The 21,196-nt window shown below is 39.5% G+C and overlaps 1 protein-coding gene across 1 annotated transcript; it reads right to left on the reverse strand.

Moving 5' to 3' along the window:
- Window positions 1–13,173: 13,173 nt before the first annotated feature.
- Window positions 13,174–17,243, reverse strand: LOC149821594 (Tetratricopeptide repeat (TPR)-like superfamily protein). Its single transcript, XM_089980841.1, has 2 exons — window positions 17,149–17,243; window positions 13,174–16,230 (listed from the first exon to the last, which is right to left on the reverse strand). The coding sequence occupies exon 2, from the start codon at window positions 15,851–15,853 to the stop codon at window positions 13,769–13,771; it is 2,085 nt and encodes a 694-aa protein (XP_089836967.1). The 5' UTR covers window positions 15,854–16,230; window positions 17,149–17,243; the 3' UTR covers window positions 13,174–13,768.
- Window positions 17,244–21,196: the final 3,953 nt, after the last annotated feature.

Genomic DNA, 21,196 nt, shown 5'->3' on the forward strand with positions numbered 1-21,196 from the left:
CAACATATTGTGCGAACGTTGGAAGGTTCACATGCACACATCAAGTGGTTCACAACATATTTGTGTGAATGTTAGGAGACTTGCTAAAATATGTTGCGAACGGTAAAATGGTTTTGAATAAGTCAAGAATCAATGATTTTGGATATGCCGAGAATTTTAGCATAGTTGTAGGTTTTTGCATAAACATGCCATTTTTAGAGGACAATACAATCAATTTTAAAAGAATTTTTTAACCTTTGAATTGAGTGTGTCATTAAAAATCACATACATGTTAATGGGAAAATACAATAGAAATTAAAGTTGAGCAAAAAGAGATGTTAACACAAGCTAAAAAAAGATTTTGGACACCAATTGGGCAAAACTATAAGACATATATAGTATGAGTAAAAAAATCATTATTATGTGAGAATATTTAATCAAGCAAGGCCAGGCCACTGACTTTTATTTAGCAAATCCAAGGGCATCCCCCCATCACCGACCACATATTGGCTGTTCTCCGGTTGGTAAAAACCCTTAAAGTCCTCCCTCTCGTACATTCAATTTCGACCTTGTGGCAAGGGATGCCACCCATGGCTTTCGAACTTGTAACATCCTGTCAACTTGGTGACATTCACATGTCGCCCCTACAAGGAAGATGAGTGGAAGTCTTGTGGGTGCAAGGCCCCTATGAATAAGCCCATATGAGTTCCATGCATCTGACTAGGTGTTCAAGCTAAAGCATATCGCAAGCTCGATGTCCAGAGTGTTTGTCCCTTGTCATAAGGCCCACGTGATGGAGAGACTTTTCTAGTGAGTAGGAGGAGGGGGCATTTCATGGGGTTTCACAAAATATAAGATCACGATCAACATGGTATTTCTTATGAGTGTCAACGGGTTGGGTTTAACCCAGACCCGTACCTGACCTATATCAAATCCTAAGGATCCTATTACTATATAAAACCAGGTATGGTTTGTGAAATTTCATACCAAACCCGAGTTTTGATCAAGACCCATGATTTTTCAATATAAAAGGATACAAAAAAATGTTACCACCGGATCTGGTTCATGTAATCCTTATAGGGTCTGGGTATGGTTTTTCTTATGGTAATCCCAATAGGATCCAGGTTCAGATCTGGTACCCATCGAAATAGATCAAGGCTTTGAGTGGGAGCACCAAAGGCCATAAGCCATCCCTAGATGATGTCATAGTTGGATGCAGCTGAAAGCCGAACCGTCAACTTCAACAACCACAAATCATACCGTCTAATGGAGTTTGGATTTCTTATCCTAGTGCTTCTTTTCTTTCTTGGCCTTTGATTTCCCGGAATGCTTGGCTTTTCTTCTTGGTTCACAAGGAACTTCATCGTCTTCATGCGAATGCAATTTCAACCAAGTAGGCTTCTCTGGCCCGAGAATGCAGCGCTCCCACTCTTCCTTCAGCTTGCATCTGGAGGTGATGATGACGGGAATGAAGGCGGGAATGTACTTACGCTTTCCCCCACCCCGCCCAGTCCCGTTCCCGATCCCAGTTAGTAAACCTTTCTCTCCTTCTTTAGAGATGACAGTGGATCGAGGGAACCGGCCCGCTCACCCCATTTGGACCGAGGATGGAGGACATGAAACAGGGATGGAGGCAGGGATAACGGTTAAAATCAAAATCTATGGAGGGATGGAGGGCAGAATTTTGAGACACAAAATACTATGATCAAGACCTTAATATTCTTGACGATAAGCACGTGCACACAAGCACGTGCACACTTTTACAATAAGAACCCTTTAGAACACTTGCCCACAAAGGCACAATCCACCAAATCTCACTAATGCACACAAGCATAAAAATAAAGAATTTGTATTGAAGATTTTGAAGAGCATAAGCTCCAAAAAGAATACTTTATAGAGGAGAGAAAACCCCTATTTATAACACAAAAAGGGGGGGCTCTCCAACGATCACAAATGTGACTGTTGGAGGGGCCCAACGATCATATTGGGTCCCTCCCAAGGCAATCCAAAAAGAAAAAAAAAAAAGGTAAAAAATAAAAAAGAATTACATGCACATTCCAAATGGAATATGCGCAAAAATAAAAAAGACTAAAATACTTTTACGACTGATTATATATATATATATATGTATCTTTCTTTATATATATAAAATATATATATGGACATTACAATGATAATGGATTACAATTTAACACCCCCCCTCAAACTTAGGGCATGATGACCGAAAGTTTGCCAAGAAGAAACTTGAATCGCGGAGAACACAAAGCTTTGGTGAAGAAATCTGTCAACTGATATTCTGAAGTTACACATGGAAGATCTATAACTCCTTTGAGATATATTTCACGAATATAGTGACAGTCCATCTCAATGTGTTTAGTCCGCTCATGAAATATATGATTTTTGACAATATAAATTACACTTTTATTATCACAACATAGCTTGGTGGGTCCTTCAACATTGATCCTCATGTCTTCTAACAGTTGATGAATCCTTACGATTTTCATGGTAGTAGTTGTCATGGCTCGATATTTAGCTTCAGTAGAGGATAAATACACTTTTTGTTGCCTCTTACATCTCCATGAGATCAACGAGTCTCCTAAGAACACACAAAAACTAGTGGTGGAGTGACGGTTATTTAGGTCACCTCCCCAATCAGAGTCAGTATAAGCAATTAATTTTAATTCAGAAGAGGAGGATATGAATACTCCCTTGTTTAGAGTACCCTTTATGTATCTTACAATCTGCAAGATGATACTCATGTGAACTGATGTAGGTGCATATTAGAACTAACTTGAAGTATAAACTGTATGAAAAATATCTGGTCTAGTAATACTTAGATACATCAATGACCCCACAAGCTGTCGGTAGGAGGTGGGATCAGAAAGAGAAATACCATCATCAATCTTCATTTTGGCTCCCACTATAGCAGGAGTTTTACAAACCTTGTCATCTGTAATACCTAACCTGTCAATAATCTCAGTGGTAAGCTTAGTTTGAGACAAAAAATACCCTCTATGAGAGTATTCTACTTCAATACCCAAAAAATAACTTAGGAATTCCAAATCAGACATTTCAAATTTATCCTTTAAAATTGATTTTATGCTTTTAACCTCTTTAGAATCACTTCTGGTTATAAGCATATTATCCACATATAAGAGCAGAATGACAATTCCTGCATTGATTTTTCTAACAAATAAGGTAGTGTCAGTGAAATAGGATAAAAAACTATTTTCTATCATTACAAAGTTAAACCTATCATACCAACCCTTGGGGGCATGTTTTAAACCATACAGTGCTTTACGAAGGCGAAGTACTTTTCCTTTGAGAGTCTCCATTCCTGGTGGAGCATCCATATATACCTCTTCATTCAGATCACCATTTATGATGATACGAGTGATGATGAGTCAACCTAGAATGACTCAAGCGATAATGAAACCGATTAAAGTGATGATGAGCCCGCAATTATAGCACAGACCGAGTTTGCCCGATGCTCAGGGTCGGCTCTGTCTCCCTTCTTCTCCACTGTGCAGCTGCCTCAGGCAACCTCACAGTTGTTGGCGGTTGCTATAGGGCACCCCCCTTTGTCCACCTAAACGTGACAACACTGCCATGTTTTGTTTTTGTTTTTTTTAATCTCAGGCCACCAAAAACTAGTCGACGGTGAGAGTAGAGGGAACAAACCCCTCTTCGCCTCCTCACTGCGAATGGTAGGCGACAAGGTCCTCCTCCTGCCCCTGCCATTTTCTCTTTTTTTGATCACCGACAACTTGCCGGTTGCCGGTTGTGAGGACAAAGGGAACCCCCTCTGTGCCTCACTACTGATTTGAGCGGCAGGGACATGGTCCTCCCTGTCCTTGTGCCTCTGTAAATTATCGACAACCGCACAGTTGTCGACCCCTCTTTTTTTCTCAAAGAAATGGGGGAAGATGTGCTTACCTGGCCGGCGATGGCATTCCTCACTATCATTGCACCTTCTCCTCTTTCCTCTCAATATCTCAATTTCTCTCTCTCTCCTATTTGCCAAAATCGACAAAGGAGAGAGAGGGGATCCATGGCTTCTTATAGCCACGGGTGAGGGGTAGACGTTACCCCCTTCTTGTCGCCTTTAAAAAGCATGTTTCCCATCTCTCCCTCTCACTTTCCAAACATGAGAGAGAGAGGGTAACACCCTCTCCCTTCACGCCTCCATTGAGAGGTGTTTCCCCTCTCATCCTCCTCACTTACCATACATGAGAGAGAGAGGGGTAAATGCCCCTCCTCCCTCTGTAATTGACCCTTAGGTGGGTTATGCCCAACTGGGCAACGTTATAATTTCACCTCTCTTAAAAAAAGATTTGTCCCGAATCTTACTTGAAAAAATTATACACGAATGTCTGCCTCACTCTCCTATGTAGATACATTCTTATTGTGATGCTTCCATCTTATCATGACCAGCAGAATAACCTTCTTCCTCAGTTTATACTCTTTGAATTCTAAGATCTTGATTGGTTCCTCACTAATACTGAAGTCTTCTTGGATATCCAGCATTGATTCGATTGTGTCTAGTATGTGCAAAGGATTTGGCACATACTTTCTTAACATGGATACATGAAACACATTGTGCATCTTAGACAATGATGGGGGTAATGCTAACTGATAGGCTACAAACTCCATCTTTTTCAAAATTTTGAAGGGTCCAATATATTTTGGACTTAATTTTTCTTTCTTTCTAAACCTCATTATCTCTTTAAAAGGTGATATCTTCAAGAAAATATGATCACCTTGCTCGAACTCCAACTCATGTTGCCTCTTATCTGTATAACTTTTCTAATGACTCTGAACTGTTAGGAGTCTTTCACGGATGAATTTGATATGTTCTTCCATTTGTTGAACCAATTCAGGCCCTAAGGTCTTCATTTCACCTACTTGATCCCAACACAGAGATGTTGTACGTCTCCCATATAAAGCTTCGTAAGGAGTCATACCAATGTTGTCCTGAAAACTATTGTTATAGAAAAATTTTATTAATGAAAGAATTTTGTGCCAAGAGTCATAATACAATAAAATACAAGCTCACAACATATCCTCTAGCATTTGAATGGTCATTTTCGACTGTCCATCTGTCAAGGATGGAAAGTTGTGCTCATCTTCAATTGAGTCTTCATTGCTTCTTGAAAGCTTTGTCAAAACTTGGAGGTGAATTTCAAATCTCTTTTGGATACAATGAAGTCTGGCACTTCGTGCAATCTCACTATCTCTCTAATAAAAAGACGAGCCAACTGCTTGAAGGAACACATTATCTTGCAAGCAAAAAAATGCGCAGACTTTGTCAATCTATCTATAATCACCAGATTGCATTCAATCCTTCCTTGATCATAGGAAATCCTGTAACAAAATCCATTGTTATATCCATCCACTGGGTAGCGGTTGCAAGAGTCCACATCCCTCTTCATTCTATTCCACCAGAAGTTGTCCTTCAAGTTCCTATGCATCTAAATATTGTCAAGGTAAATGGAGTACCTGGAATGATGCGCATCGTCAAAAAGTTGTTTCTTAAGTTTCTCATCCTTAAGAATACATACTCGATCTCGAAATCTCAAAATACCTTGGTTGTCCACTTTGAAATCTGAAACTTCACCTTTAGATATTGCTGATTTGATTCCTTCTAATTCTTGATTTGAGAGTTGCTTCTTATTGATTTTGTCCCAAATTTCAGACCCTAAGGTCGTTTGGACAAACATCAATTGACCTGGTAGGCATTGCACTTCTACTTTTTGCTCGATAATGTTGACAAACATGTTTGATACGAATAGTCTTTTGACTGACTCTGCTTTCTGACTAAGTGCATTAGCCACCATGTTGGCTTTTCCTGTATGATACTTTAATTTAAAGTCATAATCTTTGAGTTGCTCAAGTCATCACCTCTGTCTCATATTCAAATCCTTCTAGGATAATAAATATTTTAAATTTTGATGGTAAGTATAAACATCGAATTATTCTCCATATAAGTAATGTCGCCAAATTTTGAGTGCAAACACTACCATCGCTAACTCTAGATCATGAGTTGGGTAATTTATCTCGCGCACCTTTAATTGTCGAGATGTGTATGCCTAGATTTGTGGTCAACTCGAATAATATTCAGATCAATATTTTTATACCATGGTATTTTGGTTCAACTTGAGTTGGAAATCAATGCAAAACCGAACAGTTGACATGAATGGATATTATTTTTTATATTTTCAATATATACTAATAAAAATATTGTTAGGTTTAGATAGGACTGCAAACTGGTCTTCGAACACAAACGAACACACACCCGACAATCGAACAACTACAGATTAAGAACGAGAAGAGAGAAAGAGGAAAGAGAGGACAAGATTTACGTCGTTTGGAGGGAAAAAACTGCATCCATGGGCAACAACGATGTTAAAGGTTCACTAGAAAAAAGAGAGATACAAAATTTTTGTTCTTGCTCTCCATCTAAAAAATTCTACAAAGAACCGTCCAAAAAAATGAAGAGGAGTTAAAAAAAATAGCTGTCACCCAAAAAACTAAATTAGTAATCGTCGACCTAATGAGGTGAGGACGAGTCATCCAACAAATCCTCCTCTTGGTGAGTCTTCACGAAACTAGCTTCATCATGAACATCACCATCTCCACCCCCCGTTTGGGGCCTTTATCAAATGTAAACTCCAACCAAGTCCAAACAATACTTGAACTTGGCCACTGGAAGAGACTTAGTCAACATATCTGCAGGATTATCAACTGTGCTAATCTTCTTGACTGAAATTTCACCGTGTGCAATCACATCTCAGATGAAATGATATTTCACATCAATGTACTTAGTTCTCTCATGAAACATTTGATCTTTGGTAAAATGAATTGCAATCTGGCTATCATAATTAACAACAGTCACTTCCCACTTTAGACTAAGCTCACTAAACGGCCTTCTCAGCCAAATAGCTTCTTTCACTGCCTCAATAACTGTCATGTATTTTGCCTATGTGGTAGATAAGGCAACTGTAGATTGCAACGAAGCTTTCCAACTTACAACACAATCACCAACTGTGAACACATAACCTATAAGTGATCTTCTTTTATCAAGATCTCCTGCAAAATTTGAATCAACAAAACCAGTCAAAATATCACTCCTCCTCTTAAACTTCAAACAGTAATTAAAAGTACCACGCAGATATTTGAAAATCCATTTCACTGCTTGCTAATGACATGGGTAATATCTGGCTGTGTGCAAACCATTGCATACATCATGCTACCAATTGCACTAGAGTAAGGGATATGTGACATGTACGGTTCTTCTTTCTTAGATTGAGGAGACAATTCTGCTGAAAGCCTGAAATGAGCAGCAAGAGGTCTAGATACAGGCTTAGCATCAAACATACTAAACCGTCGAAGTACCTTCTGAATGTACTTTTCCTATGTTAAAAGTAGTTTCCTTGTCTTCCTATTTCTTAAGATCTCCATCCCAAGAATCTTCACTCAACTGAACTTTTAACCTGTTGATCTCAGACACACCCTTCACTGCTATGAGCATGTCATCAACATAAAGTAACAAATAAATGCAAGAATCATTAGATAGTTTTCTGAAATAAACACAGCTATCACACTTGCTTCTCTGATAACCATGCTCAATCATAAAAGTATCAAATCTCCTGTACCATTGTCTAGGAGACTGTTTCAAATCATATAGTGACTTTTTCAATAAATACACATGATCCTCCTTGCCTTCAATCACAAAACCTTCAGGTTGCTACATGTAAATTTGTTCTTCAAGTTCACCATGCAAGAAAGCGGTCTTGACATCCATTTGTTCCAATTCCAAGTCTTAGGTTGTAACCAAAGCTAACAAAACACAAATAGAGCTATGCTTTACAACATGTGAGAACACTTCATTATAGTCAACACCCTCAACCTGACTATAGCCCTTTGCCACCAACTGTGCTTTATATCTTGCATCTTCTACACTTTAAGTACCTTCTTTCTTCTTGAAGATCCATTTACATCCAACTAGCGTTTTACCTTTAGGAGGCTTCACCAATTCCCATGTGTGATTTTTGTGAAGAGACTCAATCTCTTTATGCATAGACACTAGCCACTTTACAGAATCATTACAAGAGACTGCTTCTGAATGTTTGATAGGCTCATATGCACTCACAGTCTATTCTGCCACTGACAAAGCATAAGCAACCATATCTTCAAAACCATACCTTTGTGAAGGTCTAATATTTCTTCTTTGTCTGTCTCTGGCAAAAGTGTATTGCTCATGTCGTGAAGTTTTTTCAACTTGTGTAGTCCTTGATGTTTGCATCAGGACTGGACTGAGAAGACGATAGATAGTGTTGAATAGGAGTTGAGCCATCACTCTCAAGCTCCACCTGCTCGATGGTACCACTGCTAAAACCTGCATCAATAGGAACAAGAGACTTCTTTCTAAGATGTAGCATAGCAGATTCATCAAAAAAAACATTTCTCTCTAACATAAACTTAGGTGATTTTGGATCAGTGCACCACAACCTGTATCCTTTTACCCTTGACCATACCTCCTCTGGAGTCTTGCACTCTGTAGTTGTGGATGGAGAACAATTCACCAAATAGCAAGTTGTAGAGACTGCTTCTGCCCAGAACTCCTTTGACAAACCAGCATTTATCAACATACATCGGGCTCTCTCTAAGAGGGTTCTGTTCATACGTTCTACCACTTCATTCTGCTAAGGTATTTTTCTGACTGCATGATGTCTGACAATACCTTCATTTTTGCAAAACTCTTCAAATTCTGATAAGCAAAAATCTAGACCATTATATGTCTTGAGCCTCTTAATCGTCTTCGCAGTTTGTTTTTCAATTAACACCTTTCACTGCTTAAAGTGCTTGAACACTTCATTCTAGAGCTTTAGCATAAACATCCAAACCTTCCTGGAGAAATCATCAATGAAGGTAAGCATATATCGAGCACCACCTTTAGATGGAACACGAGAAGGACCCCAAAAGGTCTGAATGAATGTAGTCCAATGTACCCTTGGTTCTGTGATCTACTGTGTTGAAACTGACTCTTTTCTGCTTTCCAAAAACACAATGCTCACAAAAATCCAATTTTCCTGTACTCTGACCACCAAATAGACCTCTTTTACTAAGAAGTGTCATGCCCTTCTCACTCATGTGCCCCAACCTAATATGCCACAATCTTGTGGCATCTGACTCTGTTAAAGAGGAAGAGAAAACTGCAGCAGCACCTGTAACTCTACTACCCTCGAGAACATATAAATTTCTAGATCTTTTTCCCTTCATTAAAACAAGAGCACCTCTGCAAATTTTCATAACTCCACTTTCAGCTGTGTACTTGCACTCATTGGAATCAAGAGTGCCCAAAGATATGAGATTTTTCTTAAAGTCTGGAACATGCCTGACATCTGACAAGGTTCTCACTATCCCATCACACATCTTAATTCGGATTGTTCTAATGCCAACAGTTTTGCATGGGGCATTGTTTTCCATTAAAACAACTCTACCATCAATTGATTCATAAGTGGAAAACCAGTCCTTGTGAGGACGCATATGATAAGAACAACCCGAGTCTAATATCCATTCACCCTTGGATTTACTAGCATTAGAAGAAAAGAGAACAAAGTCATAGTCATCTGAATCACTTTCAACAACAGTGACTTCAACAAGTTTTTCAATTTTCTCTTTGCTTTCATTTTTCTGCTGCTTGTTTTTCAACTTAAAATACTTAGACTTAATGTGCCCTTTCTTATGACAGTTCCTTGTCCATTAACTCTTTTGAGAACAAGGATGCCTTAACATCCTCCATGGAGATAGAATTCCTCTCATAAATCAGGGTCTCTCTAAAATGCTTGAAAGACCCCGGCAAAGAACATAACAATAAAAGTGCTTGATCCTCATTTTCTATCTTCACATCAATATTTTCTAAATCCATAATAATAGAATTAAATTCATCAAGATGAATCTTAACGGATGTACCTTCAGTCATACGGAGCATGAACAACCGCTGCTTCAAATGCAACTTGCTTGTGAGCGGCTTTGTCATGTACAACGACTCCAGCTTGAGCCACAAGCCTGCAGTCGTCTTCTCATGAATGACCTCCCTGAGAACTTCATTGGATAAGCACAACTGAATCGCAGCCAAATCTTTCTCATCCATCTCCTCTTGTCTTCTGCAGACATAGAGGTCGGCATCTTGTCTTTTCCCAACCATGCTTTCTGCAATCCCTGTTGCATCAAGAGTGCACGCATCTTGACCTGCCATAGACCGAAACTCACGTTCTGATCGAACTTCTCAATCTTAAACTTTGCTGACATGGTTATGCGTTAGTCTAGGACCATTACCACTGAACCTGGAAGGTTCAAATGGGACTGCAAACTGGTCTTCGAACACAAACAAACACACACCTCGAACAACTACAAATTAAGAACGAGAAGAGAGAAAGAGGTAAGAGAGCACAAGATTTACGTGGTTCTGAGGGGAAAAACTACATCCACAGGCGGCAACGATGTTAAAGGTTCACTAGAAAAGAAAGAGAGATAAATTTTTTGTTCTTGCTCTTCGTCTAAAAATTTCTACAAAGAACCGTCCCAAATAAATGAAGAGTTAAAAAAATAACTGTCACCCAAAAAACTAAATTAGTAACCGTCAGCCTAATGAGGTGAGGACGAGTCATCCAACAAATACATTTTCATATTATCAGAAGTTAGTTTTATTGATCAAAAATTAAAAGAATAAAATCCCTGTCCTCATCTCTTATTCTTCAAAAAAAAAAATCAGACTCATATGTCGAACTCGAATCATGTTTCAGGTTGTACCCGCATCTTTGTGATACACATCGTAATGTGAATGTTACTTTGGAAGGGAAACCACTCATTAGAAATTTTCAATTTATAACCCGAAGAAACCACATCTGGCACAAAGACCTGGTCGTGTTGGCTCAGCCTGCCATATCTACGTCATCATGTCATAGCGTGAAACTCCAATGATAGGACCCCCGCCCCCGGGGCCTATGCTGGGTGTTGGCTTGCACAGAGGAGAGACACCCATAGGAGTTTGAATCTTGACCGCGAGTTTAGCAGCTAAGGCCCCATAAGAGTTGACTGTGTACTATTGGTTAAGCAAATGATAGGTGCCGTTCAGCAACCTGAGGAGCTTTTGGATCGGAAACTCTTTTGCTCAAAGAAATGCTCCAGGTGACGCAAATTTTGTCACAAATTACGGATCCACTCTCCCCATAAAACCTGGATCTCTCGGATGAAGGCAGCCAAGGAAGGTCGATTTCATATCTAGAATTGTGCGACAACATTGCAGTCTAAATTATATCAATGTGAATTCAAAGTCAGAAATCATGACTTGATAGTGTGTTACTTTTTGACTTATAGTTCGAAAGATGGGGACTGTGTAGTATGGAAAGATAACCCCCCCCCCTTAGGGAAACCAATCATTAGAATTTAAAACATTCTTCAGTCCCCTCATCTGCAGATTCTGCACAAACGAAATCATCATCATTCATCTTCTGGAAGAAATGAGAAGACATAAAAATACGTTTTTGCACGTTATATACACATAAGAGGCATAACAAAAAATGAAATGGAAGAAACCAAGGGTGATGAGAAGAACATGCTAGAGTTTAGACTACATGCACGTTATGCCTTCCACGTCTACCTAACGCATGATATGCGTTTTCTATATCTCTGTATTCACAAGAACAAGAACAAGAGAATATAGATTGTTCCCTTGAAACACATCCCTCAAGAATGTCTTCCATATGTCCATCTCCCATGCATATCAGTGAAGAAGAAGAGGGCAAAGATGAACTTTTTGTGGTTGATACCAAATCATCGAAAACATCTGTGATTACAATGAATTTCCATACACCATTGCAATTCAAATAAAAAAAACAACCGCCACCCGGAAAGCTCACCAACTTCAAGAGTACAAGCCTACCTTCTTCTGCCAGTTCGTTGCCGAGGACATTTAATGGTTCATTCAAAGGTAACAAACGTGGACACTTACAGAGCATGAATAGTGCATCAACTCCGAGGAAGTGGTCCTTTCTGAAACATGGTTCACTCACACATAGCAAATCTTGTTGCATGGGCGAGAAATCATACGATTCCTTGGATGAGTTTGAACTTGGAAAGACGGTGAGATACGAGGAAACTGAAGAAACTGAATCAAGGATGAATTATCGTTATGATGACAGTACTTCCATCAGTGGCAGAAGCAGTGCCGAAAATGAGTACACCAGCATAGAAGATAAGGTGTACCAAGTTGAAGAAATCGAATGCTGATGAAGGCAGTTCCTTCAGTTGCGGAGCAATGTGCATGTTCTAGCCGGGCCTTTCCAAGGGGAAGCAGGTAAAGAAACAGAATGATAACAAAGAAGAGGCTAGTGGTTATGATGCAGATAAGATGGTGATGTCTACAATGGCCTCCTTGGAAAGGTTTGAATGTGGATCTTGGTCATCTCCTGCCATTATGGAAGATGAGGGAGGATCACATGTTAATCTCTACTTTGATGTGTTGGAGGGTGATGACGCACATTATCCGGATTCAACTGCATTTGTTCTCAGCAATGATAAGGTGCCTGGGTTGAGCGGTGTTCCAAAGAGGAGCACATCATCTTTTCCAAGATTTGTTGATACATCTCGCAATGTCTCTTTCTCCATCAGTTCCCCCTCAGCTTCCAAATTAGTGATTTCACCACGCCTTAGGAAAGCCAGGGAAGACTTTAATGCATATTTGGAGGCGCAAAGCTCTTCATAAGGCACAATGAAGCGACCAACTTATCACAACCACAATATTCATGTTGATGATACACACGAAGGTAAAAGTACTCATAAATGTGTACAATTTTGCACCTCTAGTGAACCTTTTGCACTGTAATGAGAGGATTATGGATTTATTAGCTCTTGAATATGAATATATAAGAGCGGCAGTATGAATTTGTATGAAAATAAAACATGGTTAACACTTGCCTAATGACATTGAGGATGCATATGACAAATGCTTGTTGAGTCAATGTTTCCTGTGGTTCTTCAAGAAGATTGAAGCAAATGTTTGTTTCAAATCAGTCGTGTTTCTCATAAAAAAAAAAGTCTTGTTGATCTACCCTTTCATCATGACAGTATACAAAAAATCAGCCAAACTGTTTTCAAGAAAAAAATATCTTTGAAATACTGAATAAGATGGACATAAATCTTAATTGTTGAAAAAAAAGAGTAAATACATGACCTTTTTCTGTGCTATCGATCCTGTCCCTTTAAAACCATAGAGAAAATAAAAAATAATAAAAGAATTACTAAGAACCACATGGCGGGACCAGCAAGGGAATTTAGACTTTCCAGGGAGTAAAGTAGGAACTCAAAAAAATTGAAGGAAATCTTTTTGACTGATTTGATGGATAGGGCCATCAATGGACTCTTGCAGTCAACCCAATCAACCTTCCAAGTGTAACTTATACAAGTAACCTGACAATATTTTTTAGAATGGGCAGCAACTGATTACCATCATTACTCCATGTCATTAAGTAGCAGTAGATAGGCACCATAAACACAGTTTCATTCACCACAACAATGACAGATGCCTCAAGAGTCAAGAACCATCCCACGCTCTGCTATTTGTTGCCTTCATTTTCTTGGATTGCCTCTAACACACTCATGTCAGTAGACTAAATCCTTCCTCCATTGAAACAGTTGATCACGTGCAAATTTCTCAACCATCTTCCGCCATATGGAATGACCATGAAAACCCTCAGCTAGATGGTGATGAGTTTATTGTACATGGCTATGTAGCATTAGGAACATATCCTTCTCTTTTCATGTGCAGCAGAAGGCTTTCCAAAGATTCGTATATCTGTTCTGCCTCTGGATGTGATTTATCTTCAACAAAAAATGTGTGAATCCTCTTGTCAACTTCAATCCAGCTGCAACCGGGGCTTTTCTTTAGTCCCCTCTCTCTCATCTTTGACCTCACCATCCTCACATCATCCCATCTCCCAGCTGCAGCATACATATTTGATAGAACGATGTATGTAGAGGCATCATCAGGATCCTTCTCAAGCAGAAGTTTAGCAATTTCCTCACCCAGCTCTAACTTCCCATGCTGGTTACAAGCAGAAAAAAGAGCTCCAAGCAACCCAATATCTGCTCGAATAGGCATTTGTTTTAGGATCTCATATGCATCATGCACCCTTCCTGCTCGACCGAGCAGATCGATTACACAAGAATAGTGCTCAAGAGTTGGATCAATACCATAGTGAATTCTCATCTGATCGAAATAGTGACGACCTTCACCAACCAGTCCACCATGACTACACGCAGAAAGAAGAGCAAGGAATGTGACGCTGTCTGGTTTAGTTTCAGACTTCTCCATTTGCTGAAAAAGATATAGAGCTTCCAATGTATTTCCATGGGAACCGTAGGCTGTGATCATGGTAGTCCACGAAACAACATCCCTTTTTGGCATCTGATCGAAAACTCGTCGTGCATCATCCACTGCCCCGCATTTCGCGTACATGTCAACAAGGGCAGCTACTACTATTTCCTCATTTTCAAGCTTGTTCTCCACTATATATTGGTGAATTTCTTTACCAAACTGCAGAGCTGATAACTGTGAGCATGCTGGTAGGATACTTGCAAAAGTGATAGCATCTGGTTTGACACCATCATTTCTCATGTCATCAAAGATTTTTAGAGCTTCATCATAACATCCCCGTGATACAAGTCCTGAGATCATAACGTTCCATGAAACACGGTTTATCTTTGGCATTGTCTCAAAAATGTCCCGAGCATATTGCAAAATCCCACACTTAAGATACAGATCAAGCAAAGCAGCATCACTGAAAATGTCTGTTTCTACTCTGTTTCTGATAATGTATCCATGCACAAACTTTCCAAACTGTAAATTACCTGACTTTGCGCATAGTGATAGCAAAATACTCAGAGTCGTTGAAGTGGGTCTCACTCCTTCCATAATCATTCTGAAAAAGAGGTCAAGAGAAGAATTACAATCTCCGCTTGTAGCATAGCCTGATATCATCAAATTCCAGGTAACCACAGTCTTCTTGGGCACCAAATCAAATACCTTCCTGGCCATCTCCAAATACCTGCACCTTGCATACATATCAACAAGTGAAGAATTCACAAACACATCCATCTCATACCTAGTGCTGATCAAGGTCTCATGAATCCTTCTCCCCTTCTCCAATGCAGAAAGACGTGCACATGAAGAAAAAAATGTTGTGTACGTCACAGAATCAGGCTTGAATCCAGAGGCTCTCATTTTGTCAAACAAATCAAGGGCCTTCTCATACTGTCCATCTTGGTAATAACAAGACATCACGGTGTTCCATGAAGGAACATCTCTCTCAGGCATTTCATCAAACACTCGGCCAGCCTCAAGAAAAAGGTTGGATTTGGCATACATTCCCACTAGAGCACTAGCAACAACAACATCCCCAAACCCACCTTTGATCACACAACAGTGAACCTTTTTCCCATCTTGGACACACCCAAGTGCTCCAAATGCTTTAAGAACACTAGGAAACGTATAACCATCAGGTTTAATGCAGGAAATACTCTGTAGTTCCTCGAAAAGCAATTGGGTTTCTCTGTACATCTGATTTCTAGCGTAGGCTGCCAACAAGCTGTTCCACTGTGAAATATCAAGTGGGTTTTCTATGTTCTGGAAAACTAGCCTTGCAGATTCAAGGCAGTCTAAAGAAATGTAGAGGTTTATGAGTTTTTTACATAGAAACATGTCCTGTTGTAGACCACATGATATTATGTGCTTATGCAGTAACTTACCTTGTTGTAACGACTTGTTAGAAATGCAATTTGTTAGTAGAAGTGCCAGCCTTCTAGTGTCCATGACAAGATGCACTACGTTATCAACATGACAACTTTCTCCTAGTATATTAAGACCTAACAATTATAATTAGCATTAGGTTGAAAACCATCAGCAGTAGAACTGTTATGTGGGCTATTTGTTATCTCAATCTTCTGCTGCTTAGTGGTTCTTTGCTTTTTAGTACTCTACGCTCTGTATGAAATTCTACACATCACTGGGGACCTCAGCACATGGAAATATATCTTTCTTCTTGATCTGAGCTAGATGAAACTTCATCTGATACACACAACACTTGAACTCTCTCTGGCAATAGTTGCACCTGACTTTCTGTCTTGTCTTGTTGCATCAACCAAAATAAAGTGCTTCTAGGCTTCCAGCAAGCATCGCCTCCTCTGGTGCTGCAGCAAATATCAAACTTCAAATTCAGATGTTGTTATAAGTCTAGTCACAGACGCCACCGATATTTTCAAAATATAATGCAATAGTAAAATCAGCAAACGATGTTAAAGGCAGAATATCAAAGTATTCTAAAAGTATAAAAAATTAAATATATCGTGATAATATCACGATATCACCAGTTACCTTTACTTTTTATTTATTTTACATCTTAAATGTGTGTGTTTTATATTTTTTACTTATTTCTTTTGTTTTCTAAACATGTTATTTGTGACTATGGTGATCAACTGTAAGTCATCCATTAAACAGGACAGGAGCTTCCAGATACAAGACTTATAATACGTCAAATCAAAGACAACAAAATATTTACAAAGATTTTGAGAAGTGACAATTCTATATAACAATAATCTCAAGAGAATGGGCATCTTTTAAAACAGGTATACCAGTATGTATGTTAAGGCAAAGTGAAAATCCAACCTTGTGTCCTGATTCCAAAATCTTTCTTTTACCTGTTCTGCGTAAAAGAATGAATCTTCCTTTTCTAGACATCACAAAATACCAAGAAAAGATCGAACACAAATTGTGAACTACAGGAATAATATCTAAAATAATAATTCAGGTTTGTAACACATGGAATGCATGGGAGTCAAAATCCTATGTCCAAAGCGACGAATCAACATTCAATTCCTACGAAAACCCTAGAATAAGACAATCGAAAAACCTCAAGGAAGCCAATTATATAAGAAAGCGTAGACACGCATCCAAACGCTAGAAAATCCCCCAAAAAGAAACCAAAATCGTAGCTGAAAACGAGGGAAAGAAACTGAACAAAAAAAGTAGAGATCAAAGAACAAAGTTTCAGCATAAAATCGAGACGAATCGCAACGAAATAATCAACTGAAAAAAAAAAGAAATTGCACCTTTTAGGTCGTCCTGATTCTCCTATGGAGGCCTCCATTGCCTCGACGACCGAAAAACCCTAGATTTGCTGAGCAACCATCGCCGGCGGCGATCGGAAAAAGAACCCTAGAGGGATCGGAGAAACCAAAAATTGCGCGCCAAAAATCGGGATCCCTCGCCGTCATGGAAAACGAGTCGCCAAGGTCGTGTTTTCCTATTTCGCACAACAAAGACGTTGGAGCGGTCATCGGCGAGCAATTGGCCGAGGAGGCGGACCGTTGGCTGCGTATCGGACACGGCTTGAATAGTGGATATACGAATCGGATATTATTTTGCCTTGGCCTGAGAGAGGAGCCACAATTCGCGCCTTATCGGAATTTTCTCGGCAGAGAAAAATATTGCGATAAATTAATATTTTTTCCCAGAAAAATCTAGAAAAAATATGGGTGTATTTAAATTTAAAGAGTATAAGAAAATATGTAAAAAATACAAAAACATTAAATTTATGGAATTTCTAAATATAAACTTGATTTAATAATGTCGCTGTGAAAAAACAATACTTTCAAAATAGATGATATTTTAAAATATCAAGTATTTTTTTCATATTCGGATTCGGATGATTTTTTTTTTCAAAATTATATCAGTTTTTGCCTGTCATGAGCGTGTCAGGTGTTATGTCATGTCACTAATACATAGACCAAACTAGCGCATCACTTTTGTTAGGGTGGGCAACGGGCCAGCCTCGCCCGTTAATGGACTGGGCTGTTGATCGGTCAAAGCCTGCCCGGTTCAGTCCGGCCCATTGAAAAAACCTCAGCCCGTGTCCCTCCCATTAGGCCTGTGGGCCTAGTTGGGCCATGGAAAATATATATTATATATTAAATATATAGTTGAAATAGTTATAAATATAAATATATATATATATATATCACATCTATACTGTCAGAAAAAAAAAAAAAACTCCAATACATGTTTAATTTAGCATATATATGAACCGGGCTAGGCCACAAGCCTGGATGGAGCTGAGCTTGAGTTTAATTTATAAGCCCAAGCTCGGCCCATGGCGGGTTTGGCTGAGCCGGCCAGCGGGCTGCTAGGCCAATTGCCCACCTAAACCTTTTGTTATGCCTCCATCCAAAGGGAGCTTCTTTCCTTTGAAAGGGTCACTTTTTTAGAGAAAGTGCTTTCTCATGAAGGAAAGTATGGACTAGGGGTGGCAATTTCTGACACGACCCGCCAACCCGCCTCTTAGGCGGGTTCGGGTTGGGCTTAAGCCAACCCGTTTAATAAACGGGTTGACCCGCGTAACCCGTTTATTAAACAGGTCGGGTTCGGGTTGGGGGTATGCCAATGCGCCAACCCGGCTGACCCGTTTAATAAACGGGTTAGGCGGGTGGGTCAACCCGCCAACCCGACCCACCAACCCGCCAACCCGCCAACCCGTATGCCCGACCCGTCAACCCGCCAACCCGACCCGCCAACCCGCCAACCTGCCAACCCGATCTGTCAACCCGCCAACCCGACCTGCCAACCTGAAAACCTGTTTACCCGACCCAACCCATTTATTAAATGGGTTGGCGGGTCGTGTCGGGTTACCCGTTTATTAAACGGGTCGGGTTCGTATTTGCCACAGCCGACCCGTTTAATAAACAGGTCGGGTTCGGGTTGAGGTATGCTAACCCGCCAACCCGACCCGATTGCCACCCCTAGTATGAACCCATTATGACAAGAAAGTTATTTCTTGTGTACATGTTTGTTTCACCTCTTGAAGGAAAGAAATTATATTTATTATGAAAGAAATTTTCTTTGGTAGGAAAGGGCATGAAACATAAAAATCTTTATGTTACCCCACTAGTAAAAATTGTCTTCTCTTTCGCACAACAAAGGCATTGGAGCGGTCATCGATAAGTAATTAGCCAAGGAGTGGAGTGCTCATGCCCCCAATGGTGCTGGTTGCGTGTGGGACGCAGCATGGATAGTGCTATGAACCAATTCAGCAGGCAAGTTGTTTTTTTGCATTTATTATGTGGATCCCATCACGTATTTCTCATGAACATGATCATTTCACCCTTTTTAGTAAAAAAGCTATTTCCTATGAAAAAACTTCTTTCATGGAAAAGGCATGAAACAAACACCCACCTAATCTCTATGTTCCCCCGGTAGTAAAATTTCTGGAATGCAAGAAATTATGGATTTTCAATGGCATTCAAATATTTACCAAAATGTTAGTTCTTCAATCTCTAACAGGAAAAAGAATTTGTAGTTTATGCTATTGAAAAACAAAACACAGTTTAGAATTCTTATATGCATTTTCTATAGAAAGGAAACACATGCATTTGAAAATAGATCACACACTCACAAGAACACACAATTAACTTGGTTCTGTCAGGCAAGACCTAAGCTCTCTCTCTCTCTCTCTCTCTCTCTCTCTCTCTCTCTCTAGACATCCTAAGAAGCACTCTGCAATTTCCAACCACGAATTCATATTGATTTGGTTTTCCACATTAGAGTTACAATTGGAAAAAGTCCTTCCAGCAGAGAATCTCTTAGTGTTGGGAGGACGCCTTCACGTTAGAAGTCTTCTCATTGTGAGGAATCTTGAGAGGCGTTGTCACTCTAAGAGACTTCACATTGGGATGAGTCTCTTTACATTTGGACTCTTCCTGATGTGGGGAATAAGCTTCTTTGGACTATGGTCCTGGATTTGGATCAGCTATCTTAACACCCATATCCTGTTTTGTTTCACAAGAAAACACTCATTTTCCACAGAAACAATGGTTGTTTTCCTGCAAGATGTGAAATAAACACGCTTTGTGGAAAAGTGGTCAGCTTGCGTGGCAGTGCAGTCAGAACTACGGTTTTATGCAGGGAATGCCCTTCTAGAGCTGCATGCCCTTTCATGTAGGGTCATTTGTTATACTCCCACCCAAGGGAAGCAAAAAGGGATGTCTAGGAGGCAAAGTATTTCCTTATTGAGGAGTTGTGGGTCAGTTTTCCTAAGAAATATGTGGGCTTCACTACATATTTTTCATGGACATGTTTGTTTTAACCTCCATAAGAAACCAATCTTCTTTCTTACGAAAGCGGTTCTCTTACACAGGGAAGAGCACGAAACAAATGCCTCAGAGTTCCTTTCTCATAGCTTAAACAAACGTCCCATTAGAGTGCCTTTCATGAATTCAAACCATTGGTGTCCAATGCATTAATTAGAGTGCCTCCTCTTAGCTTTTGGTGAGGAAGCAATCCCATTATTGGGTAACAATTACTAAAGAAATACTACATGCCATCATTTGCACATGAAAGTTTTACTGCAAGGTCCAAGCTGGGTGTACTCTCTGATGGGTGGGTAGGAGGGACCTCAACGGTTTTACCAACTGGAAGTCAGCCAGGGTTTTTTTTCTCATGAATTATCTAAAAAAAGAGTATTTATTTTTATTCTTCTTTTCTGATACACGTGAAATGTAAACAAAATCATGCCTCCCCACCGTTTCTTCATTGGATTTCCTGATGATGGTCACACTTAATATGGTTTTTCCAACCTTTTTTTCCTTTTCTCTTTTTGGATAACAAGAGAAAACCACCTCACTCACTCGCAAGTTCATTGGTGTAAAAAGCCCAAATCCCCAATGATCAGCAGAGAGTATACCAAACGTCAGCTTCGAGGTTTTTTTTTTTAAGGCAAGATGGAGTTAGGCAAACCCCTACCAGTTATACAACTATACCATTGGGTTTTGAACGTGGACATGTTCCTACCAGATAAGAAGAGCCTCCGTTCACACTGAGAGCGAATCCTGTCAAACGTTGGGTGAGATTAGCAATTTCACCATATTAGTTGCTTTAGATAACTCGTTATCATCTACATATGTGGATATTAGTTAATTTAGATACCATTGATAACGAGTTATCCCATATTTTGATATTAGTTTCATCTACATATGTGGATAATGAGTTGTCCTACATTTGTGTGTTAGTTATTTTAGATAACTCGATAACGAGTTACATTTGTGCATTAATTATTTTAGATAACTCAATAATGAGTTATTACTTGTGTATTCGTGGGTTCATCTG

Source organism: Nuphar pumila, chromosome 11 (assembly GCF_984573655.1).
Source record: "Nuphar pumila chromosome 11, dmNupPumi1.hap1.1, whole genome shotgun sequence".
NCBI classification, from domain to species: domain Eukaryota; kingdom Viridiplantae; phylum Streptophyta; class Magnoliopsida; order Nymphaeales; family Nymphaeaceae; genus Nuphar; species Nuphar pumila.

Bases quoted from the DNA above. Each gene is read 5' to 3' on its own strand.
- LOC149821594 (XM_089980841.1), bottom strand. From the start codon at position 15,853: ATGGACACTAGAAGGCTGGCACTTCTACTAACAAATTGCATTTCTAAC.